Here is an 11,788-nt window from a genome sequence, read left to right on the forward strand (position 1 = left end):
CTTCAGAAGTTTTTTCTGCTTTTACCTATATAGGAATAGGCAGAGATGGGTACCACTATAACAGACTTCAAGCTCCAAAGGAGCTAACTTTCCTGTTTTTAATGGATAGCACAGATACTCTCCACATTTCTAAGTGATTTGTAGAAGTAAAGAATAACAGACAGAAAAGTTTAGTGCATATAAATCCCCAAAATCTTATGCTAGAGACTGATCAGAATTGAGGAGACACTGGACCTGGTGAGAGGCTTAACACAATTCACTCAACAAAAATGGCACGTTTTTATTGTATACAGCACAGAAAGTCTCATACATACACAACCATAAGGAAAGCCCAAAAAGAAGGAGAAATACACATACTTCGCTACCAGATGCTTGATATAAAACACTGGCAATCAACTCTGGGTACAAAGTCATTTGCTGGACAGCATTTATTGTCTTCAGTGATATTGTCTTATTGTTGTGTGTCAACTCATAAACACCTATAGACAAAAAAATAATATATTACACTTGGAATCACTTACTATTGCTGTTCTTAAAAAGGGGGAAAATGTACTCACAGGTAGGGGAAAACATTCAATTATTAAAGCTACTGACTGATTCAGTTCTCTTAATTTTAAAGGAAGGAGAAATTTCTGTGCCAGATGCCATTCCACCCTACTGATGTAGCAACAAAGCTGTTATCATTTTCTGATTTAGTATTTAAATAGACCCAAAACTAACCACCTGAAGTTAACCAGTCTTTCAGTAACGTACTGACACAGCCCAGGAACCACCAACCTACTTGTGAAGATCACCTTCACAGGAGGTTCTTAAGAAGTAAGACAAAGAGCTAATAGGGATGAGCAGGATGTATTAAACCTGTCTCCACAAAGAGGTCAGATATGATGGCCTTCTCACCCTTTCCAGCCCCACATTTCTGAGACTTCTAAGAATCACTTAACGCAATACACCTTTGTATGGGACTGAGATGAAATTGAAGCTGGCAGACTTGAAGGATACATCATTCTGAAACACTATAATTAAAAAAAAAGACTTACCGTTACTTAGGACAGTAGAGGCAAGAGAAAAATTAATCCAAACTGGGGGGTGGGACACGACACACAAAAACCCAACATCAATGGAACAGCCAAACAAGATAACTGTTTCCAGCTCTGAACATGTCTGGTATGTGGTCTGCAGCTGGTTCTCTGCAGGCCAAACCAGGTCTTGCAGGACTTAAAAGTGTGTTCAGCACAGCTATAAAACACCTTTGAAAACTGTTCCCATAATACCTAGTACATGAGTATGCCTGTTTGCAGAGGCAGCATGCCTGAATGAGGCAGTCCATCTATTCACAGCAAGGGTAATCTCCCCAAATAATGAGGAACTGACTGCACCAAAGACTTATTATATACTGCTGACATGCTTTACATCAGCTGGGAAACTGTTCAAACAATAAAATTCTATCTACAAAGTTCAACTGACTTCAGATGAGGTTTCATGAGGGACTGAGCTGAATCAACAACTGACCAAGTTGAGACAGGGCTGTTCACTCCCTCTTCTTTCCTGCCTTTTCCCCATGCTGGCTCTGGTGCCCTTCTGAACTCACTAAACCAGCATGAAAGTGTTCCATTGTCTTTTCATTGCTTTAGTTTTCTGCTGGTTTAGGGAACTAGTGTCTGTGAGATCCAGAGCCAGTGCAGGACAGAAAGCGGGAGAGCAAAGGAAGGAGAGACCATCACCCCCAAGTCTGTTCCCTTTCCTTTTGGTTTCTGTTCCCATCTCTCAGTGCTCATCACCATCTACTCATCACAACTGACAGGAGCAGAGAACTCTGGCAAGGACAGGATGGAGTAGATCAACCCTTGACAGAAACTGTTCCATCTTCTGACAGAAGATGGAAAACAGTAATTTCCACTGCCTTTCCTAATTAAACATAAATCATGTTTACACTGCAGAAAATCCACTATGTAGCATAGGCAAATCCAACAATAACTTCTGTATGGGGTAATATTAATCCTATTTCAGAATACTGATTAAAGGCCATCTGCTGGAATACAGGATAGATATGTATTGTTTTTTAAAAGGCACTGAAAAGTTAGGACAGCATGCAGTTCTGAATTAATCTGACTGGTACACCTATTAAAAGTATAAACTCAGTCTCCCCAGTCTGCAGTTTTTACTGCCTCTAAAAGGAACAGGACTTTTCAAGGGTAATAAAACAAACAGGTTTTGTACCTCTTTCAAAGGAAGGAGCCTTTAGCAGTTCTTTATAGAATGAGTAATAAATGGCGCTGTCACCCTGAAATGTAATTTCTCGTTCAAGTTCCTAGGAAAAAAAAATAAATATATATATATATATTCACCTCCTGCAATCTCTTCCCATAGGAGACTTTATATTTTCAGATAGACCAGTTTTGTAACACAGCACGTGGTTACAACTCCACTGTACATCTTCAAAGTATTCCACAAAACATTAATCTTCACAGCACCTCTTGTCAGATACATAACGCTCTCTGTAACTTCAGAAACATGCTTGGAATCAGAGCAACTCAAAACCACACTGTAAGCACAAGACCCACAGGATCCTTTTGTATCACAAACCTGAATTTCATTCAACTTTCCATACTTCACTAAATACTATAGTTCTTTTAAAAAAAGCCCAAACATACATACATTCATGTTGTTTAGTTTATGTAATCCCAGCATGCTTCATGTTTTTCTCCAGATTTTAAACAGGTATTTCAATGATATAGCAAAGAAAGAAAATAAAAAAGGAGACCATATCAAAGACAGAGGCCTGATTCTGCTAGCAAGCAATTCCAAGCTGACATGGCTCAGCTTTGATTTCAAGGACACAATCTGGCTTTTGTTCCAGTAGTTTAACATTTTTTTTTACCTGCCTGCTGGAAAACCAGAATTTCCGTTCGTGATAGGTTGAGAGGTACACAGCATACATCATCCCACTAGTGACTGCCGCAAGACAGCCAAAGAAAAGTTTCGCAAATCGCTGAATTAACATATCTGAAAAGGGACAGTGAAAAAGCTAAAATAGTCCGGAGGATTTAGAAGCAAACAGTGTGCCCTGCACACGAGGCATTTCTGAACATCAAATAAACTTACTGGCATCAGAATTATCGCACCACCAGCAGCAGCACAGATACATCAAGAATCAGTTTGTTATTTCTGCCCTGCAGAGTTTTCTTTCCCAGTCGTTACCATTCCTTCATAGGACTCTCAGATAAAATGCTCACATACTACCCTGCAAATTTCTCTCCATTCCAGTTAACTTTATTTCTAAGTGAATTTCAAGAAGGAATTCTTCCAAATAAAAGGAGCAAACTTTAGATTTTACCCAAAACACCAAAAACTTTTAAAAGACATTAACATCAATAGTGAAACATTCTATTTTCTATTCTGTTTTTAAATAAGAGAAAGAACCTAATCTGAATTTTATCAAACTCATTCAATGAATGTCTATTTCACCTGTAGCTCCGTCAAGTTAGTATGCACTTCTAACACAAAAGTTTTTGGTTGCTTGGTGAGCACTTGCCTAAAGTTACACCTGGTTTTAGTTCTGCTTCTTGAAAAGCTGCACAAACTTTACTTCAACACCACTACTTCAGGTCTTTCAGCTTTCCAACCAAAGTATCATTCCAGGCACAATTTGTACTCAAATAGAAACAACAGTAAGACTCCTAACCCCTCTGCCTTTCCCCTTTCCTCTACCCCACCCAACCCGAAACAATCCAGGACTACCATTCTACCCTGCAATACATAAAACGTCATTATTAAAGAATTCTAATGTGCATTCCTGTTTTTTTCTTGAAACATTCAAAAAACTAATTCAAAGCAAATCTGTTACAAATTACTGTGCTACAAATATCTTCCCATAAAATGTAAAAGAATAATGAAAAGAAGAAATCAGAAGTTGGCTAAAAATTCTGTAGCTTACATTTTGGCAACCTTCCCAGCTTTGAGTTTTCTTTGTTTCTCTCCTCTGGAGCCATTTTGTCAGTTTCTGTGCAGTTCTGCTTCTTTCTCTGTCGCAGGTCTGCTGCCCCTGAAGACATGTTTTTAAGTTACTGCAACACAATACCTAAAATCACACTCAGAGATCCACACAGCAGCAGGTAATTGCCAGTTATTGCTCCCGATTCAATCCCACAGCAGAAACTTTGAGTCTTTTTGTCAAATGTGTGTCACGTGCCTAACTGAAGTAACAATATAAAAATACAGAAATCAATGTCTATATTATTCCTTAGAAATTCCAATAGTATTCTCTTGAGGCCATGCTCTGAAACCAAACTGGAAGCTAACTGGTTTATTTTACGGTGAATGTATTACACAAATGAAGGAAAGTATTAGCTTAGACAAGTTGATACAGACACTGGGAGAAATTTACGCCCATTCTATTCTACTCTCATCATGGTTTTCCATTGCCAGAGTACAGAAGTGTACTAAGTGCATTACTGTAATACAAAAATTGGACTAGTCCATTACTTTTCAATTGAACTGCCATTTATAAAGCAAATTTAGTATCACTTTTTTCCTACTTTCAGATCTATTGGAACTAAGCAGATTTAAGAATTTTTAGGCTAATGTATAACTAAAAAGCCTAGACTGCTAGGCCACATAGATCACATCACAAGACTGAGGGTTTCTTCCACTTCTGTTAAGTTTTCTCTAAACAACAGCAGCTTGAAGCTCTGGCCCATTTATTTCACAGCCTGAAAGGCAATGAAAGTAATTCACAGAGTGCAAGACTCCAGAAAGACTCCATACAGAAAGACTCACTGCAAAAAGTCTGTTATAATTACCGTATTAAAGATGACATCGCACAACACTAATGTTATTTTTGAAGTGCGACGAAAAGGTTTAACTGTAACTCATGCTCCAGACTGCTTTCAGCTCTCCAATTTGACCTACTGTTCAACACTCCTTGAACTTTTGTGGCCACTGATTTCCTCTGGGTTTAAACAAGCTCTTTCACAAAGCCATTCAAACTTCCAACTTGAAGTGTCAACCTCCACATCCCACAACAAAGCTTTCAATTACTCAGATTGTATATCACTTCAAGTCTAAATCAGTTTATATTTAACTCACAACTATTAGATTTTAAAGTTAGATACTAGAGTAATATAAATGAACTCTTAAAGTAGTGTCTGCTTGTACAAGGACACCTGTATTTGTATTTTAACAGGACTGTCAAAGCAATTTATAAATTATTCTGAGCAAACCAAGATATCAGAGATAACATTTTTCATGGAATGAAGATAAGAAGTCTACCTCCTTTAACAAGATCTGGAAAGATATTAAACAAAACGTTTATGATGTTCAGTATCACGTTTATCATGATATCAATCCAAAATCAAATACACGCCAGTATTTCTTCATGTCATGCATACAAAGTTAACCACCAACATAAACACCAAGTGCACTGACGTTAAAAATCACTTGTACCACACGCACGAAAAAAGGGGGGTGAGATGCGACATCCCCAGAAAGGGCTGAAACATGCTTAGAGAGACAACTCTCCAGCCTTGTCATTCTAGTTAAAACCAAAGCAACTGCAGTGAGAACACTGGAAGAAAAGTCATTTCTTTTGCTTTTCTGGCAGGTAAGTAAGCAAGCCGTATTATAAGCTTCACACGCTTACAAAGTCTAGAGTTAGCAGCAGTAACAAAACTCCCAAAGAAAGAACAATTTACAATTCTAATTCTGAAACAACTACACTCAGTCATCAAATGATCTTCACCTCAGTGTTGCAGACTGCTCAATAGATCCCCCACTCAGAGCAGTAACAAAGAAAGATCCAAGTATGCTACTTCTGTTTCATTCCCAGCTGCCTCTAACAACAAAAAGGCTGTTCCCACTTTTATGAATTCTTTAAATGGGGTGAAATGAAAGTCAAACAAGGTGACCAAAATAATCTGGGATTTTGAACTGATGACACAGCTTCTTGAACCTCTCTATCCAGCATGCACTTTTTCATCCAAGATTGCTTTCTAGTTTTTTCCTGTAAATTCCCAGTACATCTTTCTCAGCTCTTGTTAGGACAGCATGCATTCCACTTACTTTTGTTTATCTATTGCAGAAAAGCGTAACTCATTGCTCCTGTGTGCCACTATATTAATCCATTTTTCACCTGCAAATTGAGCACTGTCTGCAATTCTTGGCCTCTCATCTACAGAAGGATAAGATAGTGCTGGGAAACACTTGGAGAAAGGCCATGAGAACGATCAAAGGTGTGCAATGGCTCACATACAGGGAACAAGGAAGCAAGTTGAGGATGCCTCAGTCTGGAAAAGAGGATGACCAACAGAAACATGACAGAAGTCTACAAGCTAGTACAGTGCACAAACAGTGATTCACCTTCTTTTCTAAGACTGGAACAAGAAGTTATCAAACAAACCCAGTCAGGCTAAAAGGAACCATCACACATCACCTTCATGTAGACCACTCCTACCCAAAGAATGCAAACGAAAAGTTTACACAGACTCAAGAGAAGATGAACACACCTGTGAGGAACGACCAACCAAAGACTACTAAATACACAGAAACCATGTCCAGCTCAGAAAGTACCGCTGCTGAAAACAGCTGGGAGGCTGCAGTAAGCCATGGGACAGCACTGCATGCACTTTTTCGCTCTTGCATTTTTCTGGGTGCCTACTTAGGAGTCCTGTTTCTGCTGATTTCCCCAAGAAAACTAAGTGCCATCCGCTGCTGCCCACAAAGGGGGTGAGCACAACAGAGACACGGAGAAAAAGTGTAGTGTAGAGGGATAAAGTGAAACGAGAGAGGCACCCACGGCGCAAGCAGCAGGATGCTGCCCCGGGTACTCTGCACAGAGGCAGTGCCGGGGTAGGGAACAGAAACAGACCCCAAGTTTCTGGGCTCCCCACCTCCAGCTTCCCCCCGCTCGGTGCTGCACACGACGGGCTGCCTGGAGCGGGGAGAAGGGGCCGCCGGAGGGATCGCTCCGGCCTGACCGGCGCTGCCATCAGCCGCTGCGGCGGCGGCACCAGCACTGCCGGGGAGGCCGACTCCGTGTCCCGCAGGGGGGTGTTCCACCTTCGTAGGTGCACTGCTACCCCGGCACGTACCTGACACAAACCTCCCAGGAACCGCGCCGGGGGAAGCGGCCCGAGCCCGTTCCCCATCACAGCGAGGCACCGGCCGGGGCCACACCGAGCTCCCTCCCCCGACTCCCAGCTCCGCGGCCTGAGGTGCCCTCACCAAGGCCCCGCCGGGCGCGGCGGAGAGGGATGAGGGTGACACGCTGCCGCCGCTCCGCTCACCTTCCTCCATCGCCAGCCTGCGCCCGCCGCCGGGACCCCCCACCGCACTCTCCGGGGAACCACCGCCCCGCCCGCGCTCCTGCCGCTGCCGCCCGCCTCTCGTCGGCCCCTGCCGCGGGAGCGCTCTCGCATAACACGGCGACCGGAGCGCAGCGACCCCTCACTTCCTGCCGCCCCGCTGCTGCTCCCGCCGCCGGGCGCCTTCTCCGGCGGAACTGCGGCGGCAGAGTGAAGGGGGAGGCCGGAGCATACCGGTGGCGTACCGAGGCGCAGCGGGGCACCAGCTGCTGGCTGGCCCGTGCTTCCGGGAGCCGCCTCCCTGGAGCGGACGGGTCCCCGTTGCTCAGCATCGCCTGGGGAGCTCAGGCGTGCCATGACTGTGCCAGCAGAAGGGCACGGTGGAAGAGGTGGATGGTTGAGCCTCGGGCACCTATCTGCATCCCGGTAAAGCACCGGAGCACAGCGCCAGCACCCTACTGTCAGAGAGGCTGTACAAATGCGGGACAAAAGGACGTTCCCTCACCCAATGAAGTTACAGCCTGCTTTTGGGAAAGATGGGCTGTGTTTGGGTAAAAGAGGCCCTGTGGAAGGGCATGAGGGAGAGGTGAAACATCTGTGCGCGTGGGCCACAGCCCTGGGGAGGACCTTCAAGCATTGTCCAAACCTGCTGTGCATAGGGGTGAAGACAGTTGGTGCAGGACCCAGTCCAGGGGAGGGAGTGCTCCTGAGCAGTATGTTTTCCAAGGAGCACCTTACTGTCTCCTTCCCAATGTCTTGCTACAGCTCTAGGGGATGGTATGAGCACAAGCACAGCCTTGAGTTGGGAGGCAGCCATTCAACAGACCATAGCTGTACTACAGGCTAGTCTTTCTCATGGGATTTGCTTCCACTCATCAGATGGTCAGAGTGAGTTCTTTAATAGGTGGTGTAAAAGGCCCCATGCATTAGAGTATGCTGAGAAGCTCCAGAGTCCATGGACTCACAGTCAAGGACCATGGTCTTGGCAGAGATAGCCTAGCAAAAGCTGGAGGTCTGGGACAATACCTTAAGTTTAGCAGAACCTGCTTAGGTGTTTATCTGTCTTAGGTCAGACCTGTAATGTTGAAGGTTGGGGATCTCTAATGATCTGGGACACGTGTGGAGACACACCAAGGTTCACTACCAGGGCTCAGATACTGTTCCCTGCATTAAGTGCTCTGTTCTGAATTCTGCCACGCTTTGAGGGAATCTTGCCCTGAACATGAACTGCCAGATTAGGATTATCATTTTTGCGAGCAGGATGGTATCAATCAAATATTGAAAGGTTGCTGAAGACACCAGCTATTTGATAATAGTTTAGAAGTGAATAGAGTGAAATAACTGGGAGATGGCCAGGACCTGTGCTGTCTGCATCTCATTGTGTGTGTGTGTGTGTGTGTGTGTGTGTGTGTGTGTGTGTAGTTCCCCAGACACAGTCTGCTGAGGCCTGCGCTGCCTGGGTTCACTTTGGGGTTGGAAGGCTGTGAGCCTGGCAGCACTCAGCAGCCAACCCTGTCCCGCTGCAGGAGTGCATCGCTGAGCAGAGCAGCTGGGTTTATTTAAACCTCTCCAAAGCAAACCATCGAAGGAGCTATTAAGTAGGTTTGTGGGAATTACACCTTGGGGACTGCATGTCTTCTGACATGTCTTCTGATGTGCAGCCGGACCAATGCCCCATCAACTGCTGGAAAACTGACTTGGTTACTTGTTAAGCATCTGCAAGGAAAAACTGAACCAATTTGTGTGTTCCTATTGGAACGTAAAATGAGATTTATTAAGTTTCATGGATTTTTTAATAAAATCTAAAATAATTCTGCAGTTGTTGATTTATTGGATAGTTAAAAGGGTTGCTTATGTTTTTAATGATCCATAAATTATCCATTGCATTTTTAATGTAATTGGTTTTGATCTGGTTTATTTTTTTCATAATTTGATTCTGTTGTAAGTTACTGGAATAAGCACAAATAATCATTGCAATGAGAACAACAGCAATAATTTGAAATATTTGTACTCACACCATCCATACATGGACAGGAATAAAACAAATGACTTCCCAGTCATGCTCGACATTTTGTTTTTCTTAAGCTGCCTTTGTACCTGCTGTTTTGTACTGTACCTAGTTAGATTTCTTGTGCTACTCCAGTTTTCTGCTGATGCTCCAGCATGTGGATCATCCCACAGTTGAGTTCAGTACAACTATAAATGCACATCAGGTTCTTTACATGCACAACTGTACAGATAGCAGAGAAGTGAAAAATCCAACCTGCTCACTTGATTTTTAATTTTTTCCAATGTCTTATGTGGAAAAATTGCACGTTTCAAGGTGGGAGAACCAAAAATCATCTTTCATGCAAGTTTCTTTCTTCCAGAATGAATATGCTGAAATAACTTTTAGAGTAATGTTGAAAATGTTATTACTTCTGTGCTTCAATCTTCCAAAATGCTTCCTGCAACTAATATTATATGAAAGTTATTTCATTTGACAGCTTATTATGTGCCCTCAACATTGTGCTGTAATACATTACTGTAAATAAATACAGGGTTATTGTGTTCTTTCGCCAAGCTTTCTCTGAACAAACATGCATCATGAATCTGCATGATGGCATTCATCCTCTATTTTCATATTTCTAAGCCCTACAGACATAACTTTCCTTTTTGTTTACAATACTGATGCTTTCTCATTTAACAATCTTTCTGTCTTTTAAAGATGTCAGGAGGCAAACAGACACAGATGTACTTTAGTATAAAGCATTAATACTGGGCATATTTGTCATTGCTCTCTTGTGGTTTAGGTCCAGCCGGTAACTCAGCACCATACAGCCGCTCACTCACTTGCTCCCCACCTTCCCCCAGTCTGGGCAGGATGCAGAGGAGAATCAGAAGAATGTATGAAATATTCCTCTAGCTAGTTCGGATCAAGTGTCCTGTCTCTGTTCCCTCCAGGTGTCTTTTGCCCCTCCCTCACTGGCAGAGCATGAGAGACTGAAAAGTCCTTGATCGGGGTAAGTGCTACTTAGCAACAACTGAAACCATTGGTGTGTTATCAGCGTTGTTCTCAAACTAAAGCCAAAACACAGCAGTGCACCAGCTACTAGGAAAAATAACTTAGAGCTGAACCCAGGACATACTCAAAAGTAAAGAATGTGTACTTACTTCTTTTGTAAAAAAAAAAAAAAGTTATATTTTCTTGCAATTTAAAGTTCCCATGGCTACTTTATGTAAAGTTTATTTTCAGTGGTCAGGCGATGACAGTAGATACTTCACCCATTCTCCTTTCACGGGGTTAATTGTCTGGCTTCAAAGTTATAGTTTTGACTTACCGTTATCTCAAGGTTTTGCTTATTTTAATTATTTCAGATCCTTCCCTCCCCAAAGCTGTTCCACCACGATGTAAAAACTACTGCCTACATAAGTGTACAAAGGACATATTTTTTCACTGTGCTCTCCCACCTGATATGGGGAATGCAAGGATATGAGTGGGGGCATGTTGGGGAATAATGACAATATGGAAGCATTACTTAAAACTGGACCTAAGAAGTCAGAAAATTAAACTATATTAAAAAAAACTATACAAACTATATTAAACTATACGAACTATAGGACTGTACAGAACCATAGAATCTTTGGGATTTTACCATGTCATTCGTTCTCTTCTTACCTTATCTCAGCACAGCTTTCAGTTGATTACTTGAGCTCCTGCCTTGCCCAGCATGTGAGTCAGGTTCTGTTGTCACCTGCTTCATTGTAAAACTTGGTTAGTATCATTAAATCAATACAGGTGATTTGCACACTGAAGCTGAGTTGGGGACATGGAAACGCGCTGTGTTCTCTCTTTGTTTCAATCCTCTGGTGATAAATCTATGTTTTGATTTCTACTGGGGCCATTGCAAATTTCCTTTTTATCCCCCTCCCCCCCTCCCCAAATGGGAGACACTACTGTTACCATGTTACCACAAACATCCTCTTTAGTCTTCTCTTTACCCCTTGTGTTTACCATGTGTTCAATTATGCATTTTCCAGTCCTGTCCTTGGAGCAACATGAGATCCTGCACATTCATTTTCTCCTTCCCATCACTCCTGATGCTTCCCTGTAATCTAGAACTAACTCATAAGTCAGGCTGTGTTTAGATTTGCATGATGTTCTAAAGCCTTTCATCCTGTCACCTTTCTCTTCTACATCCCTCTAACAACCCCATTATTTTCTCCATCCCATTTTTGAAACACCTTAAATAATTCCTCACCCTTCTTTGTGCTTTCACCCTCTGGAAATGCATTGATCCTTATCACAGTTGCCTTTATTTGACCTGTAATTTTCTGTATTAGTTTCTGGCTTTTCAACTTTCTTCATAAGACCAAGCCACATCGGCTGGTTACTCGCTGTAATGCTCCTCCAGCCCAGGTGCCTGTGGAGCGCTGTGTCGGTATTAAAGTAATGGTAAAAGGACTACAAGAGAAAAAGCTTGATGTTTGTTTGTTTGTATAGACACCCC

At 42.6% G+C, this 11,788-nt stretch overlaps 1 protein-coding gene across 1 annotated transcript in view; it reads right to left on the bottom strand.

The window, feature by feature from the left end:
* DPY19L4 (dpy-19 like 4) overlaps positions 1-7,800 on the bottom strand; it is a 31,539-nt gene extending 23,739 nt beyond the window's left edge. The window contains 6 exon segments of the mRNA XM_061371054.1: positions 358-479; positions 2,218-2,308; positions 2,879-3,003; positions 3,935-4,042; positions 7,281-7,310; positions 7,313-7,800. Of these exon segments, the coding sequence (XP_061227038.1) occupies positions 358-479; positions 2,218-2,308; positions 2,879-3,003; positions 3,935-4,042; positions 7,281-7,310; positions 7,313-7,655 (819 nt within the window). The 5' untranslated portion in view covers positions 7,656-7,800.
* Between the last annotated feature and the right edge of the window lie 3,988 nt (positions 7,801-11,788).

This window comes from Neopsephotus bourkii, unplaced genomic scaffold (genome assembly GCF_033783945.1).
Source record: "Neopsephotus bourkii isolate Nb327-2 ecotype Australia unplaced genomic scaffold, CSIRO-AGI_Nbou_v1 NB_1558, whole genome shotgun sequence".
NCBI lineage: Eukaryota > Metazoa > Chordata > Aves > Psittaciformes > Psittacidae > Neopsephotus > Neopsephotus bourkii.